The 18,273-nt window shown below is 51.1% G+C and overlaps 1 protein-coding gene across 1 annotated transcript; it reads right to left on the bottom strand.

The window, feature by feature from the left end:
- Positions 1-1,355: 1,355 nt before the first annotated feature.
- On the bottom strand, positions 1,356-13,494 carry LOC121563785 (transmembrane protein 26-like; the record flags this gene model as incomplete). Its single annotated transcript, XM_045218395.1, has 5 exons — positions 13,307-13,494; positions 13,106-13,202; positions 12,712-12,798; positions 3,607-3,721; positions 1,356-1,396 (listed from the first exon to the last, which is right to left on the bottom strand). Coding segments are annotated over exons 1-5 (528 nt in total), but the record flags the coding sequence as incomplete, so codon positions are not given.
- Positions 13,495-18,273: the final 4,779 nt, after the last annotated feature.

Here is an 18,273-nt window from a genome sequence, read left to right as displayed (position 1 = left end):
CTGCACTGGTACTGTAGCCTGGGTCCACTCGGTTTCTGTTCCTTATGGAATTGTCATGGTACTGTAGCCTGGGTCCACTCGGTTTCTGTTCCTTATGGAATTGTCATGGTACTGTAGCCTGGGTCCACTCGGTTTCTGTTCCTTATGGAATTGTCATGGTACTGTAGCCTGGGTCCACTCGGTTTCTGTTCCTTATGGAATTGTCATGGTACTGTAGCCTGGGTCCACTCGGTTTCTGTTCCTTATGGAATTGTCATGGTACTGTAGCCTGGGTCCACTCGGTTTCTGTTCCTTATGGAATTGTCATGGTACTGTAGCCTGGGTCCACTCGGTTTCTGTTCCTTATGGAATTGTCATGGTACTGTAGCCTGGGTCCACTCGGTTTCTGTTCCTTATGGAATTGTCATGGTACTGTAGCCTGGGTCCACTCGGTTTCTGTTCCTTATGGAATTGTCATGGTACTGTAGCCTGGGTCCACTCGGTTTCTGTTCCTTATGGAATTGTCATGGTACTGTAGCCTGGGTCCACTCGGTTTCTGTTCCTTATGGAATTGTCATGGTACTGTAGCCTGGGTCCACTCGGTTTCTGTTCCTTATGGAATTGTCATGGTACTGTAGCCTGGTTCCACTCGGTTTCTGCTCCTTATGGAATTGTCATGGTACTGTAGCCTGGGTCCACTCGGTTTCTGCTCCTTATGGAATTGTCATGGTACTGTAGCCTGGGTCCACTCGGTTTCTGTTCCTTATGGAATTGTCATGGTACTGTAGCCTGGGTCCACTCGGTTTCTGTTCCTTATGGAATTGTCATGGTACTGTAGCCTGGGTCCACTCGGTTTCTGTTCCTTATGGAATTGTCATGGTACTGTAGCCTGGGTCCACTCGGTTTCTGTTCCTTATGGAATTGTCATGGTACTGTAGCCTGGGTCCACTCGGGTTTCTGTTCCTTATGGAATTGTCATGGTACTGTAGCCTGGGTCCACTCGGTTTCTGTTCCTTATGGAATTGTCATGGTACTGTAGCCTGGGTCCACTCGGTTTCTGTTCCTTATGGAATTGTCATGGTACTGTAGCCTGGGTCCACTCGGTTTCTGTTCCTTATGGAATTGTCATGGTACTGTAGCCTGGGTCCACTCGGTTTCTGTTCCTTATGGAATTGTCATGGTACTGTAGCCTGGGTCCACTCGGTTTCTGTTCCTGCCAAGAGTGCAGAAACAGACTGGCACCCAGGCTACATATAATGTCTACTGACTTGACATCAGGCAGTGTCTCTGAGGTTAGGGGTTAGGGGTCAGGGGTTAAGGGTCAGGTACTCACTTAACATCCAACAGTGTCTGAGGTGAAATCCAGGATGTCCTACCAAGATGAGGAGGAGCTGAGACCGTTCATCCCTGGTCACCCCTCCTCCTGTAGGGAGCAGCCACTTCCCCAGGACCAGCAGAGACAGTTCATCCCTGGTCACTCCTCCTCCTGTAGGGAGCAGCCACTTCCCCAGGACCAGCAGAGACAGTTCATCCCTGGTCACCCCTCCTCCTGTAGGGAGCAGCCAATTCCCCAGGACCAGCAGAGACAGTTCATCCCTGGTCACCCCTTCCTCCTGTAGGGAGCAGCCACTTCCCCAGGACCAGCTGAGACAGTTCATCCCTGGTCACCCCTCCTCCTGTAGGGAGCAGCCACTTCCCCAGGACCAGCAGAGACAGTTCATCCCTGGTCACCCCTCCTCCTGTAGGGAGCAGCCACTTCCCCAGGACCAGCTGAGACAGTTCATCCCTGGTCACCCTTCCTCCTGTAGGGAGCAGCCCCTTCCCCAGGACCAGCAGAGACAGTTCATCCCTGGTCACTCCTCCTCCTGTAGGGAGCAGCCAATTCCCCAGGACCAGCAGAGACAGTTCATCCCTGGTCACCCCTCCTCCTGTAGGGAGCAGCCACTTCCCCAGGACCAGCTGAGACCGTACATCCCTGGTCAACCCTCCTCCTGTAGGGAGCAGCCACTTCCCCAGGACCAGCAGAGACAGTTCATCCCTGGTCACCCCTCCTCCTGTAGGGAGCAGCCACTTCCCCAGGACCAGCAGAGACAGTTCATCCCTGGTCACGTCTCCTCCTGTAGGGAGCAGCCACTTCCCCAGGACCAGCAGAGACAGTTCATCCCTGGTCACCCCTTCCTCCTGTAGGGAGCAGCCACTTCCCCAGGACCAGCTGAGACAGTTCATCCCTGGTCACCCCTTCCTCCTGTAGGGAGCAGCCACTTCCCCAGGACCAGCAGAGACAGTTCATCCCTGGTCACTCCTCCTCCTGTAGGGAGCAGCCACTTCCCCAGGACCAGCAGAGACAGTTCATCCCTGGTCACTCCTCCTCCTGTAGGGAGCAGCCACTTCCCCAGGACCAGCAGAGACAGTTCATCCCTGGTCACTCCTCCTCCTGTAGGGAGCAGCCACTTCCCCAGGACCAGCAGAGACCGTTCATCCCTGGTCACCCCTCCTCCTGTAGGGAGCAGCCACTTCCCCAGGACAAGCAGAGACAGTTCATCCCTGGTCACTCCTCCTCCTGTAGGGAGCAGCCACTTCCCCAGGACCAGCAGAGACAGTTCATCCCTGGTCACCCCTCCTCCTGTAGGGAGCAGCCAATTCCCCAGGACCAGCAGAGACAGTTCATCCCTGGTCACCCCTTCCTCCTGTAGGGAGCAGCCACTTCCCCAGGACCAGCTGAGACAGTTCATCCCTGGTCACCCCTCCTCCTGTAGGGAGCAGCCACTTCCCCAGGACCAGCAGAGACAGTTCATCCCTGGTCACCCCTCCTCCTGTAGGGAGCAGCCACTTCCCCAGGACCAGCTGAGACAGTTCATCCCTGGTCACCCTTCCTCCTGTAGGGAGCAGCCCCTTCCCCAGGACCAGCAGAGACAGTTCATCCCTGGTCACTCCTCCTCCTGTAGGGAGCAGCCAATTCCCCAGGACCAGCAGAGACAGTTCATCCCTGGTCACCCCTCCTCCTGTAGGGAGCAGCCACTTCCCCAGGACCAGCTGAGACCGTTCATCCCTGGTCACCCCTCCTCCTGTAGGGAGCAGCCACTTCCCCAGGACCAGCAGAGACAGTTCATCCCTGGTCACCCCTCCTCCTGTAGGGAGCAGCCACTTCCCCAGGACCAGCAGAGACAGTTCATCCCTGGTCACGTCTCTTCCTGTAGGGAGCAGCCACTTCCCCAGGACCAGCAGAGACAGTTCATCCCTGGTCACCCCTTCCTCCTGTAGGGAGCAGCCACTTCCCCAGGACCAGCTGAGACAGTTCATCCCTGGTCACCCCTTCCTCCTGTAGGGAGCAGCCACTTCCCCAGGACCAGCTGAGACAGTTCATCCCTGGTCACCCCTCCTCCTGTAGGGAGCAGCCACTTCCCCAGGACCAGCTGAGACAGTTCATCCCTGGTCACCCTTCCTCCTGTAGGGAGCAGCCACTTCCCCAGGACCAGCAGAGACAGTTCATCCCTGGTCACTCCTCCTCCTGTAGGGAGCAGCCAATTCCCCAGGACCAGCAGAGACAGTTCATCCCTGGTCACCCCTTCCTCCTGTAGGGAGCAGCCACTTCCCCAGGACCAGCAGAGACAGTTCATCCCTGGTCACCCCTTCCTCCTGTAGGGAGCAGCCACTTCCCGAGGACCAGCAGAACCAGCAGGATCTGGTGCAGGGCTAGGATCCAGTCGTTAGCACACACTGATGACAACAGAGATACTGAACCCTGTTGGGCCAACCAGAGAGAGACACATAGTGGTTAGTATACCTAACTGATTAGAGGTTATCAATGGCTAGGTAACGCCAACCAGTGTTGTTATTATGAAAGATCAGTAGATGGTCAACATAAAATCTCCTCAAAAAACATGAATGATTGTTTTCTAAGAGGTTAAGGGAGAGAAGGGGAAGAGTTCAGGCCAGGGTAGGGTCCTACAGCCAGGAGCAGAGTAGCCCAGATAAATAAAAGTCCTGTGTGACTAAACTTGTAATAGTTTTTATTGAGGGTGGGTTGTTTAATTAAAAACCACTTCTGAAGATGTATTTTAGTTATAACAACTCCCAGCTCACAACAGAGTCTTTGAGGTGCACCAGCAGCATTACCAAACAAACTGACGTTAAAGAGAGCCTCGGTCTAGACAGGCCTGTAGGAGAAACCTGCTGGACACCAGAAACACTGTGGCAGCCTCTGTCTAGACAGGCCTGTAGGAGAAACCTGCTGGACACCAGAAACACTGTGGCAGCCTCTGTCTAGACAGGCCTGTAGGAGAAACCTGCTGGACACCAGAAACACTGTGGCAGCCTCTGTCTAGACAGGCCTGTAGGAGAAACCTGCTGGACACCAGAAACACTGTGGCAGCCTCTGTCTAGACAGGCCTGTAGGAGAAACCTGCTGGACACCAGAAACACTGTGGCAGCCTCTGTCTAGACAGGCCTGTAGGAGAAACCTGCTGGACACCAGAAACACTGTGGCAGCCTCTGTCTAGACAGGCCTGTAGGAGAAACCTGCTGGACACCAGAAACACTGTGGCAGCCTCTGTCTAGACAGGCCTGTAGGAGAAACCTGCTGGACACCAGAAACACTGTGGCAGCCTCTGTCTAGACAGGCCTGTAGGAGAAACCTGCTGGACACCAGAAACACTGTGGCAGCCTCTGTCTAGACAGGCCTGTAGGAGAAACCTGCTGGACACCAGAAACACTGTGGCAGCCTCGGTCTAGACAGGCCTGTAGGAGAAACCTGCTGGACACCAGAAACACTGTGGCAGCCTCTGTCTAGACAGGCCTGTAGGAGAAACCTGCTGGACACCAGAAACACTGTGGCAGCCTCTGTCTAGACAGGCCTGTAGGAGAAACCTGCTGGACACCAGAAACACTGTGGCAGCCTCTGTCTAGACAGGCCTGTAGGAGAAACCTGCTGGACACCAGAAACACTGTGGCAGCCTCTGTCTAGACAGGCCTGTAGGAGAAACCTGCTGGACACCAGAAACACTGTGGCAGCCTCTGTCTAGACAGGCCTGTAGGAGAAACCTGCTGGACACCAGAAACACTGTGGCAGCCTCTGTCTAGACAGGCCTGTAGGAGAAACCTGCTGGACACCAGAAACACTGTGGCAGCCTCTGTCTAGACAGGCCTGTAGGAGAAACCTGCTGGACACCAGAAACACTGTGGCAGCCTCTGTCTAGACAGGCCTGTAGGAGAAACCTGCTGGACACCAGAAACACTGTGGCAGCCTCTGTCTAGACAGGCCTGTAGGAGAAACCTGCTGGACACCAGAAACACTGTGGCAGCCTCTGTCTAGACAGGCCTGTAGGAGAAACCTGCTGGACACCAGAAACACTGTGGCAGCCTCTGTCTAGACAGGTCTGTAGGAGAAACCTGCTGGACACCAGAAACACTGTGGCAGCCTCTGTCTAGACAGGCCTGTAGGAGAAACCTGCTGGACACCAGAAACACTGTGGCAGCCTCTGTCTAGACAGGCCTGTAGGAGAAACCTGCTGGACACCAGAAACACTGTGGCAGCCTCTGTCTAGACAGGCCTGTAGGAGAAACCTGCTGGACACCAGAAACACTGTGGCAGCCTCTGTCTAGACAGGCCTGTAGGAGAAACCTGCTGGACACCAGAAACACTGTGGCAGCCTCTGTCTAGACAGGCCTGTAGGAGAAACCTGCTGGACACCAGAAACACTGTGGCAGCCTCGGTCTAGACAGGCCTGTAGGAGAAACCTGCTGGACACCAGAAACACTGTGGCAGCCTCTGTCTAGACAGGCCTGTAGGAGAAACCTGCTGGACACCAGAAACACTGTGGCAGCCTCTGTCTAGACAGGCCTGTAGGAGAAACCTGCTGGACACCAGAAACACTGTGGCAGCCTCTGTCTAGACAGGCCTGTAGGAGAAACCTGCTGGACACCAGAAACACTGTGGCAGCCTCTGTCTAGACAGGCCTGTAGGAGAAACCTGCTGGACACCAGAAACACTGTGGCAGCCTCTGTCTAGACAGGCCTGTAGGAGAAACCTGCTGGACACCAGAAACACTGTGGCAGCCTCTGTCTAGACAGGCCTGTAGGAGAAACCTGCTGGACACCAGAAACACTGTGGCAGCCTCTGTCTAGACAGGCCTGTAGGAGAAACCTGCTGGACACCAGAAACACTGTGGCAGCCTCTGTCTAGACAGGCCTGTAGGAGAAACCTGCTGGACACCAGAAACACTGTGGCAGCCTCTGTCCGGACAGGCCTGTAGGAGAAACCTGCTGGACACCAGAAACACTGTGGCAGCCTCTGTCTAGACAGGCCTGTAGGAGAAACCTGCTGGACACCAGAAACACTGTGGCAGCCTCTGTCTAGACAGGCCTGTAGGAGAAACCTGCTGGACACCAGAAACACTGTGGCAGCCTCTGTCTAGACAGGCCTGTAGGAGAAACCTGCTGGACACCAGAAACACTGTGGCAGCCTCTGTCTGGACAGGCCTGTAGGAGAAACCTGCTGGACACCAGAAACACTGTGGCAGCCTCTGTCTAGACAGGCCTGTAGGAGAAACCTGCTGGACACCAGAAACACTGTGGCAGCCTCTGTCTAGACAGGCCTGTAGGAGAAACCTGCTGGACACCAGAAACACTGTGGCAGCCTCTGTCTAGACAGGCCTGTAGGAGAAACCTGCTGGACACCAGAAACACTGTGGCAGCCTCTGTCTAGACAGGCCTGTAGGAGAAACCTGCTGGACACCAGAAACACTGTGGCAGCCTCTGTCTAGACAGGCCTGTAGGAGAAACCTGCTGGACACCAGAAACACTGTGGCAGCCTCTGTCTAGACAGGCCTGTAGGAGAAACCTGCTGGACACCAGAAACACTGTGGCAGCCTCTGTCTAGACAGGCCTGTAGGAGAAACCTGCTGGACACCAGAAACACTGTGGCAGCCTCTGTCTAGACAGGCCTGTAGGAGAAACCTGCTGGACACCAGAAACACTGTGGCAGCCTCTGTCTAGACAGGCCTGTAGGAGAAACCTGCTGGACACCAGAAACACTGTGGCAGCCTCTGTCTGGACAGGCCTGTAGGAGAAACCTGCTGGACACCAGAAACACTGTGGCAGCCTCTGTCTAGACAGGCCTGTAGGAGAAACCTGCTGGACACCAGAAACACTGTGGCAGCCTCTGTCTAGACAGGCCTGTAGGAGAAACCTGCTGGACACCAGAAACACTGTGGCAGCCTCTGTCTAGACAGGCCTGTAGGAGAAACCTGCTGGACACCAGAAACACTGTGGCAGCCTCTGTCTAGACAGGCCTGTAGGAGAAACCTGCTGGACACCAGAAACACTGTGGCAGCCTCTGTCTAGACAGGCCTGTAGGAGAAACCTGCTGGACACCAGAAACACTGTGGCAGCCTCTGTCTAGACAGGCCTGTAGGAGAAACCTGCTGGACACCAGAAACACTGTGGCAGCCTCTGTCTAGACAGGCCTGTAGGAGAAACCTGCTGGACACCAGAAACACTGTGGCAGCCTCTGTCTAGACAGGCCTGTAGGAGAAACCTGCTGGACACCAGAAACACTGTGGCAGCCTCTGTCTAGACAGGCCTGTAGGAGAAACCTGCTGGACACCAGAAACACTGTGGCAGCCTCTGTCTAGACAGGCCTGTAGGAGAAACCTGCTGGACACCAGAAACACTGTGGCAGCCTCTGTCTAGACAGGCCTGTAGGAGAAACCTGCTGGACACCAGAAACACTGTGGCAGCCTCTGTCTAGACAGGCCTGTAGGAGAAACCTGCTGGACACCAGAAACACTGTGGCAGCCTCTGTCTAGACAGGCCTGTAGGAGAAACCTGCTGGACACCAGAAACACTGTGGCAGCCTCTGTCTAGACAGGCCTGTAGGAGAAACCTGCTGGACACCAGAAACACTGTGGCAGCCTCTGTCTGGACAGGCCTGTAGGAGAAACCTGCTGGACACCAGAAACACTGTGGCAGCCTCTGTCTAGACAGGCCTGTAGGAGAAACCTGCTGGACACCAGAAACACTGTGGCAGCCTCTGTCTAGACAGGCCTGTAGGAGAAACCTGCTGGACACCAGAAACACTGTGGCAGCCTCTGTCTAGACAGGCCTGTAGGAGAAACCTGCTGGACACCAGAAACACTGTGGCAGCCTCTGTCTGGACAGGCCTGTAGGAGAAACCTGCTGGACACCAGAAACACTGTGGCAGCCTCTGTCTAGACAGGCCTGTAGGAGAAACCTGCTGGACACCAGAAACACTGTGGCAGCCTCTGTCTAGACAGGCCTGTAGGAGAAACCTGCTGGACACCAGAAACACTGTGGCAGCCTCTGTCTAGACAGGCCTGTAGGAGAAACCTGCTGGACACCAGAAACACTGTGGCAGCCTCTGTCTAGACAGGCCTGTAGGAGAAACCTGCTGGACACCAGAAACACTGTGGCAGCCTCTGTCTAGACAGGCCTGTAGGAGAAACCTGCTGGACACCAGAAACACTGTGGCAGCCTCTGTCTAGACAGGCCTGTAGGAGAAACCTGCTGGACACCAGAAACACTGTGGCAGCCTCTGTCTAGACAGGCCTGTAGGAGAAACCTGCTGGACACCAGAAACACTGTGGCAGCCTCTGTCTAGACAGGCCTGTAGGAGAAACCTGCTGGACACCAGAAACACTGTGGCAGCCTCTGTCTAGACAGGCCTGTAGGAGAAACCTGCTGGACACCAGAAACACTGTGGCAGCCTCTGTCTGGACAGGCCTGTAGGAGAAACCTGCTGGACACCAGAAACACTGTGGCAGCCTCTGTCTAGACAGGCCTGTAGGAGAAACCTGCTGGACACCAGAAACACTGTGGCAGCCTCTGTCTAGACAGGCCTGTAGGAGAAACCTGCTGGACACCAGAAACACTGTGGCAGCCTCTGTCTAGACAGGCCTGTAGGAGAAACCTGCTGGACACCAGAAACACTGTGGCAGCCTCTGTCTAGACAGGCCTGTAGGAGAAACCTGCTGGACACCAGAAACACTGTGGCAGCCTCTGTCTAGACAGGCCTGTAGGAGAAACCTGCTGGACACCAGAAACACTGTGGCAGCCTCTGTCTAGACAGGCCTGTAGGAGAAACCTGCTGGACACCAGAAACACTGTGGCAGCCTCTGTCTAGACAGGCCTGTAGGAGAAACCTGCTGGACACCAGAAACACTGTGGCAGCCTCTGTCTAGACAGGCCTGTAGGAGAAACCTGCTGGACACCAGAAACACTGTGGCAGCCTCTGTCTAGACAGGCCTGTAGGAGAAACCTGCTGGACACCAGAAACACTGTGGCAGCCTCTGTCTAGACAGGCCTGTAGGAGAAACCTGCTGGACACCAGAAACACTGTGGCAGCCTCTGTCTAGACAGGCCTGTAGGAGAAACCTGCTGGACACCAGAAACACTGTGGCAGCCTCTGTCTAGACAGGCCTGTAGGAGAAACCTGCTGGACACCAGAAACACTGTGGCAGCCTCTGTCTAGACAGGCCTGTAGGAGAAACCTGCTGGACACCAGAAACACTGTGGCAGCCTCTGTCTAGACAGGCCTGTAGGAGAAACCTGCTGGACACCAGAAACACTGTGGCAGCCTCTGTCTAGACAGGCCTGTAGGAGAAACCTGCTGGACACCAGAAACACTGTGGCAGCCTCTGTCTAGACAGGCCTGTAGGAGAAACCTGCTGGACACCAGAAACACTGTGGCAGCCTCTGTCTAGACAGGCCTGTAGGAGAAACCTGCTGGACACCAGAAACACTGTGGCAGCCTCTGTCTAGACAGGCCTGTAGGAGAAACCTGCTGGACACCAGAAACACTGTGGCAGCCTCGGTCTAGACAGGCCTGTAGGAGAAACCTGCTGGACACCAGAAACACTGTGGCAGCCTCTGTCTAGACAGGCCTGTAGGAGAAACCTGCTGGACACCAGAAACACTGTGGCAGCCTCTGTCTAGACAGGCCTGTAGGAGAAACCTGCTGGACACCAGAAACACTGTGGCAGCCTCTGTCTAGACAGGCCTGTAGGAGAAACCTGCTGGACACCAGAAACACTGTGGCAGCCTCTGTCTAGACAGGCCTGTAGGAGAAACCTGCTGGACACCAGAAACACTGTGGCAGCCTCTGTCTAGACAGGCCTGTAGGAGAAACCTGCTGGACACCAGAAACACTGTGGCAGCCTCTGTCTAGACAGGCCTGTAGGAGAAACCTGCTGGACACCAGAAACACTGTGGCAGCCTCTGTCTAGACAGGCCTGTAGGAGAAACCTGCTGGACACCAGAAACACTGTGGCAGCCTCTGTCTAGACAGGCCTGTAGGAGAAACCTGCTGGACACCAGAAACACTGTGGCAGCCTCTGTCTAGACAGGCCTGTAGGAGAAACCTGCTGGACACCAGAAACACTGTGGCAGCCTCTGTCTAGACAGGCCTGTAGGAGAAACCTGCTGGACACCAGAAACACTGTGGCAGCCTCGGTCTAGACAGGCCTGTAGGAGAAACCTGCTGGACACCAGAAACACTGTGGCAGCCTCGGTCTAGACAGGCCTGTAGGAGAAACCTGCTGGACACCAGAAACACTGTGGCAGCCTCGGTCTAGACAGGCCTGTAGGAGAAACCTGCTGGACACCAGAAACACTGTGGCAGCCTCTGTCTAGACAGGCCTGTAGGAGAAACCTGCTGGACACCAGAAACACTGTGGCAGCCTCTGTCTAGACAGGCCTGTAGGAGAAACCTGCTGGACACCAGAAACACTGTGGCAGCCTCTGTCTGGACAGGCCTGTAGGAGAAACCTGCTGGACACCAGAAACACTGTGGCAGCCTCTGTCTAGACAGGCCTGTAGGAGAAACCTGCTGGACACCAGAAACACTGTGGCAGCCTCTGTCTAGACAGGCCTGTAGGAGAAACCTGCTGGACACCAGAAACACTGTGGCAGCCTCTGTCTAGACAGGCCTGTAGGAGAAACCTGCTGGACACCAGAAACACTGTGGCAGCCTCTGTCTAGACAGGCCTGTAGGAGAAACCTGCTGGACACCAGAAACACTGTGGCAGCCTCTGTCTAGACAGGCCTGTAGGAGAAACCTGCTGGACACCAGAAACACTGTGGCAGCCTCTGTCTAGACAGGCCTGTAGGAGAAACCTGCTGGACACCAGAAACACTGTGGCAGCCTCTGTCTAGACAGGCCTGTAGGAGAAACCTGCTGGACACCAGAAACACTGTGGCAGCCTCTGTCTAGACAGGCCTGTAGGAGAAACCTGCTGGACACCAGAAACACTGTGGCAGCCTCTGTCTAGACAGGCCTGTAGGAGAAACCTGCTGGACACCAGAAACACTGTGGCAGCCTCTGTCTAGACAGGCCTGTAGGAGAAACCTGCTGGACACCAGAAACACTGTGGCAGCCTCGGTCTAGACAGGCCTGTAGGAGAAACCTGCTGGACACCAGAAACACTGTGGCAGCCTCTGTCTAGACAGGCCTGTAGGAGAAACCTGCTGGACACCAGAAACACTGTGGCAGCCTCGGTCTAGACAGGCCTGTAGGAGAAACCTGCTGGACACCAGAAACACTGTGGCAGCCTCTGTCTAGACAGGCCTGTAGGAGAAACCTGCTGGACACCAGAAACACTGTGGCAGCCTCTGTCTAGACAGGCCTGTAGGAGAAACCTGCTGGACACCAGAAACACTGTGGCAGCCTCTGTCTGGACAGGCCTGTAGGAGAAACCTGCTGGACACCAGAAACACTGTGGCAGCCTCTGTCTAGACAGGCCTGTAGGAGAAACCTGCTGGACACCAGAAACACTGTGGCAGCCTCTGTCTAGACAGGCCTGTAGGAGAAACCTGCTGGACACCAGAAACACTGTGGCAGCCTCTGTCTAGACAGGCCTGTAGGAGAAACCTGCTGGACACCAGAAACACTGTGGCAGCCTCTGTCTAGACAGGCCTGTAGGAGAAACCTGCTGGACACCAGAAACACTGTGGCAGCCTCTGTCTAGACAGGCCTGTAGGAGAAACCTGCTGGACACCAGAAACACTGTGGCAGCCTCTGTCTAGACAGGCCTGTAGGAGAAACCTGCTGGACACCAGAAACACTGTGGCAGCCTCTGTCTAGACAGGCCTGTAGGAGAAACCTGCTGGACACCAGAAACACTGTGGCAGCCTCTGTCTAGACAGGCCTGTAGGAGAAACCTGCTGGACACCAGAAACACTGTGGCAGCCTCTGTCTGGACAGGCCTGTAGGAGAAACCTGCTGGACACCAGAAACACTGTGGCAGCCTCTGTCTAGACAGGCCTGTAGGAGAAACCTGCTGGACACCAGAAACACTGTGGCAGCCTCTGTCTAGACAGGCCTATAGGAGAAACCTGCTGGACACCAGAAACACTGTGGCAGCCTCTGTCTAGACAGGCCTGTAGGAGAAACCTGCTGGACACCAGAAACACTGTGGCAGCCTCTGTCTAGACAGGCCTGTAGGAGAAACCTGCTGGACACCAGAAACACTGTGGCAGCCTCTGTCTAGACAGGCCTGTAGGAGAAACCTGCTGGACACCAGAAACACTGTGGCAGCCTCTGTCTAGACAGGCCTGTAGGAGAAACCTGCTGGACACCAGAAACACTGTGGCAGCCTCTGTCTAGACAGGCCTGTAGGAGAAACCTGCTGGACACCAGAAACACTGTGGCAGCCTCTGTCTAGACAGGCCTGTAGGAGAAACCTGCTGGACACCAGAAACACTGTGGCTTCTGCCTACCTGGAATAATGGCTCGCTGCCATTGGTGGAGCTCCCTCGCCGCATGTTGATCTCTCTGTTGTTTCCAGATGAATCCAGTTTGTCAAACTGAAGATGAACAGACATACAGTACATTAGTTATATTCATAATATACTATGTGTTCTAAGCCTCCAGTATGTACAATAGAAAAGAAACAGGACAGTAGATATATTCAGCATCATTTACACAGAGTACAGTATATGATTACATTCAGCATCATTTACACAGAGTACAGTATATGATTACATTCAGCATCATTTACACAGAGTACAAAATGATTTCCGCTCATTATGCAAGTTACAAATACGTTTACAACTAAAGTGAAGGAATAAATGAATCAAAAGCCTAAATAAAACAGAAAGTCTAAATCCTCACCCTGGAATCAGTAGCTTTGTTCTCTTGATGATGTAACTCTAGAATCCATAGAGATGGTATGATACTGATGAGGAACAGGGAGATGGCAGGAGAAAACCTGGACACATGGAATAGAGAAAATGAAAAGTTATTCAAAACAAACATTCAAGGCTCCTAAACTTGAAGAAAGTGACTTCACAGTTCTAGATGATTTAGATTGACCATTTATAATCCTGTCCTTTTTTTCTCTTTAGGGTTAAGATCATCTTGACCACCAGAGGAAGATATTGGGTCGTCAAGAACCAGTAAAGAGCATTATTCTTAACCCAGACCACCCTCCATACTCCTATCAGAGAGATGACGAGGAATAGGGACCGGGTAACAACCGCACAGATAAACTTCACTATCATCTTTCTGTCTGGGGTCCTAGAAATACTATACAAATCCAGCTGCCACATTAAGGATGCATGCCTCTAGTCTGCTCGCATTCAGCCACTTCAACACAAGGTTGGAGGAGTGGAGAAAGTTTAGGGTTAGGGTTAGGGTTAGCCTCTGCACAAGCAATACACAATGGGGGCTGAATAGGCCAATAGGGTTAGGGTTAGGGGTTAGGGGTTAGGGCTAGGGTTAGGGTTAGGGCTAGGGTTAGGGTTAGGGTTAGGGTTAGCCTCTGCACAAGCAATACACAATGGGGGCTGAATAGGCCAATAGGGTTAGGGTTAGGGCTAGGGTTAGGGTTAGGGTTAGGGTTAGGGGTTAGGGGTTAGGGCTAGGGTTAGGGTTAGGGCTAGGGTTAGGGTTAGGGTTAGGGTTAGGGGCCTAACCCTAACCCTAACCACATTTCCATGACTTCTCCATGACTTGTAACCACATTTCCATGACTTCTCCATGACTTGTAACCACATTTCCATGACTTCTCCATGACTTGTAACCACATTTCCACGACTTCTCCATGACTTGTAACCACATTTCCACGACTTCTCCATGACTTGTAACCACATTTCCATGACTTCTCCATGACTTGTAACCACATTTCCATGACTTCTCCATGACTTGTAACCACATTTCCACGACTTCTCCATGACTTGTAACCACATTTCCATGACTTCTCCATGACTTGTAACCACATTTCCATGACTTCTCCATGACTTGTAACCACATTTCCATGACTTCTCCATGACTTGTAACCACATTTCCACGACTTCTCCATGACTTGTAACCACATTTCCACGACTTCTCCATGACTTGTAACCACATTTCCATGACTTCTCCATGACTTGTAACCACATTTCCATGACTTCTCCATGACTTGTAACCACATTTCCATGACTTCTCCATGACTTGTAACCACATTTCCATGACTTCTCCATGACTTGTAACCACATTTCCCATGACTTCTCCATGACTTGTAACCACATTTCCATGACTTCTCCATGACTTGTAACCACATTTCCATGACTTCTCCATGACTTGTAACCACATTTCCATGACTTCTCCATGACTTGTAACCACATTTCCATGACTTCTCCATGACTTGTAACCACATTTCCATGACTTCTCCATGACTTGTAACCACATTTCCATGACTTCTCCATGACTTGTAACCACATTTCCATGACTTCTCCATGACTTGTAACCACATTTCCATGACTTCTCCATGACTTCTATTATATCCGACATGACAAAGTAAACATTATTGACACTGGAAGGCTGCTGTGTTTAATCTGATGTAGACCCACCATCTCTTGCCGTTGTGCCCTTGATCAAGGCACTTAACCCCCCCCAAAAAAATGTAACTGTACTGTTAGTCAACATGTGGTCAACCCTCCATCTGGAGAGCTCCTGGGTGTGCAGGCTTGGCTTTTGATTCCATCCTGAAACACCCAAGTCTGCTTATCAAGGTCCCGTTGAGCAGCTGATGTTTAGACAACAATGTGGTTAGACTAGGGCTTGAACAAAAGCCTGCAAACCCATGCAGCATCTATCCTGGAGGACAGTAGCGGTGCGGGGGTAAAATCACAGAGGAAGCCAAGCCAGTAAAAAGCCATATTACAACCTGTGTTGTGATAATAGCGTTGTTTGCTCTATAGCCCATTCGTTCATACGCCACCGTGATATACACTAAGGCCGTGACAACAGTCACACAGTGGGGGTGTGATGAGATAACTCGATCCGGTGAAATACGACGATAGGAGCGCTCCGTAAACCACGCCCCAGTGGGCAGAGCTAGGCATGTTGGACTGGGACACGTTTAAATACGATTAAAAGCCTCTCATTTTACAGTGGGTCCGCCATGGTTCTGTGTAGACAAGGTATGTTAATAATATTTGAGACCAGTGCAGTTAATTTCGTCTTTGACTTAATAAGTCAAATATCTTTGAATAGTAAACAGGGAAGCAACAACCATCAAGTCCCCGACAGTTCTCAATAGAACATACCAGAAGGGGGGCATCATTTACAACCTCAATTATTGGGATCATCTGGTTACCACCAGTGTTGAGATAATGGGCTTAATGCCAACCCAGAGATGGCCCAAGTGGGTTGTTATGGGTGGAAGATGGCACAATGATGCCATCTGTTGGTAAATGTTAATTACTGCAACTCCAGTGTTTTACCGATGTACTTGAGACACCCGGATATCTTGCAATATACAGAACAAGACTGGTTACTCGCATCAATGCCTCTGTCTCGTCATTTAACGTTCAAACAGTCGCAGCATCATTTTTTTTATTTTTTATAAATATGCAAACATTTCAAAAAACCTGTTTTTGCTTTGTCATTATGGAGTATTGTGTGTAGATTAGAATAAGGCTCACATCTTCTTGTTTCAGTTGAGATCTAATCACAGGAAGTGATTAGTCATTTAGGCTATCCATATTACATGGCTGCTGTGTAATAGAGGGGAATCCCAGCTTTCCAACAGTGCAGATTTATTTAGGTTCTACAGTGCTGGTGGAAAGGCAAAAAAAATAAGACATGAATGCTTCGTTCGCTACAGTTAACTAGTGAGAACTGCTACAAGTTATGTTTTGAATATCCATCTAGTTAGTCTGTCTGTCATTATGTTATACCTGCTGCTGAAATGTCCCGCTCTATATCCATCTAGTTAGTCTGTCTGTCATTATGTTATACCTGCTGCTATAATGTCCCGCTCTATATCCATCTAGTTAGTCTGTCTGTCATTATGTTATACCTGCTGCTATAATGTCCCGCTCTATATCCATCTAGTTAGTCTGTCTGTCATTATGTTATACCTGCTGCTATAATGTCCCGCTCTATATCCATCTAGTTAGTCTGTCTGTCATTATGTTATACCTGCTGCTGAAATGTCCCGCTCTATATCCATCTAGTTAGTCTGTCTGTCATTATGTTATACCTGCTGCTATAATGTCCCGCTCTATATCCATCTAGTTAGTCTGTCTGTCATTATGTTATACCTGCTGCTGAAATGTCCCGCTCTATATCCATCTAGTTAGTCTGTCTGTCATTATGTTATACCTGCTGCTGAAATGTCCCGCTCTATATCCATCTAGTTAGTCTGTCTGTCATTATGTTATACCTGCTGCTGAAATGTCCTGCTCTATATCCATCTAGTTAGTCTGTCTGTCATTATGTTATACCTGCTGCTGAAATGTCCCGCTCTATATCCATCTAGTTAGTCTGTCTGTCATTATGTTATACCTGCTGCTGAAATGTCCCGCTCTATATCCATCTAGTTAGTCTGTCCGTCTGTCATTATGTTATACCTACTGCTGAAATGTCCCGCTCTATATCCATCTAGTTAGTCTGTCTGTCATTATGTTATACCTGCTGCTGAAATGTCCCGCTCTATATCCATCTAGTTAGTCTGTCTGTCATTATGTTATACCTGCTGCTATAATGTCCCGCTCTATATCCATCTAGTTAGTCTGTCTGTCATTATGTTATACCTGCTGCTATAATGTCCCGCTCTATATCCATCTAGTTAGTCTGTCCGTCTGTCATTATGTTATACCTGCTGCTGAAATGTCCCGCTCTATATCCATCTAGTTAGTCTGTCTGTCATTATGTTATACCTGCTGCTATAATGTCCCGCTCTATATCCATCTAGTTAGTCTGTCTGTCATTATGTTATACCTGCTGCTGAAATGTCCCGCTCTATATCCATCTAGTTAGTCTGTCTGTCTGTCATTATGTTATACCTGCTGCTATAATGTCCCGCTCTATATCCATCTAGTTAGTCTGTCTGTCATTATGTTATACCTGCTGCTGAAATGTCCTGCTCTATATCCATCTAGTTAGTCTGTCTGTCATTATGTTATACCTGCTGCTGAAATGTCCCGCTCTATATCCATCTAGTTAGTCTGTCTGTCATTATGTTATACCTGCTGCTGAAATGTCCCGCTCTATATCCATCTAGTTAGTCTGTCCGTCTGTCATTATGTTATACCTACTGCTGAAATGTCCCGCTCTATATCCATCTAGTTAGTCTGTCTGTCATTATGTTATACCTGCTGCTGAAATGTCCCGCTCTATATCCATCTAGTTAGTCTGTCCGTCTGTCATTATGTTATACCTGCTGCTGAAATGTCCCGCTCTATATCCATCTAGTTAGTCTGTCTGTCATTATGTTATACCTGCTGCTATAATGTCCCGCTCTATATCCATCTAGTTAGTCTGTCTGTCATTATGTTATACCTGCTGCTGAAATGTCCCGCTCTATATCCATCTAGTTAGTCTGTCTGTCTGTCATTATGTTATACCTGCTGCTATAATGTCCCGCTCTATATCCATCTAGTTAGTCTGTCTGTCATTATGTTATACCTGCTGCTGAAATGTCCCGCTCTCTCTCCTCGGGCAACGGCCCACTCGCACTGTCGCACACCCAGCATACACAGACTTGCACTGTAGGGTCATTCCGATCATTCCTGTTATGTCGATTTCTAAGTGATTGATCATATTTAAGTGTGCCTTCATGAATTACATTAACAAAAATTATGAAACTAATTTCCATGACTTTTCATGACCTTAAACCCCTAAATTGGACAATTTGGAACAGTGCATCATGCGCATTCAAACTGGCGCATTTTCAATCTGCGCAATCTCGAACAGTCTACAGTCACGCAGAAATCCACAGACTAGCAGCCAATACATTTGGACAAAGTGGAATCAGGAAATGAATGACCACTCTTCATTGCAATTCAATGCAG

The sequence above is a fragment of the Coregonus clupeaformis genome, unplaced genomic scaffold, assembly GCF_020615455.1.
Source record: "Coregonus clupeaformis isolate EN_2021a unplaced genomic scaffold, ASM2061545v1 scaf1541, whole genome shotgun sequence".
Classification (NCBI taxonomy): Eukaryota; Metazoa; Chordata; class Actinopteri; order Salmoniformes; family Salmonidae; genus Coregonus; species Coregonus clupeaformis.
This window is presented reverse-complemented; position numbering and strand designations above follow the sequence as displayed.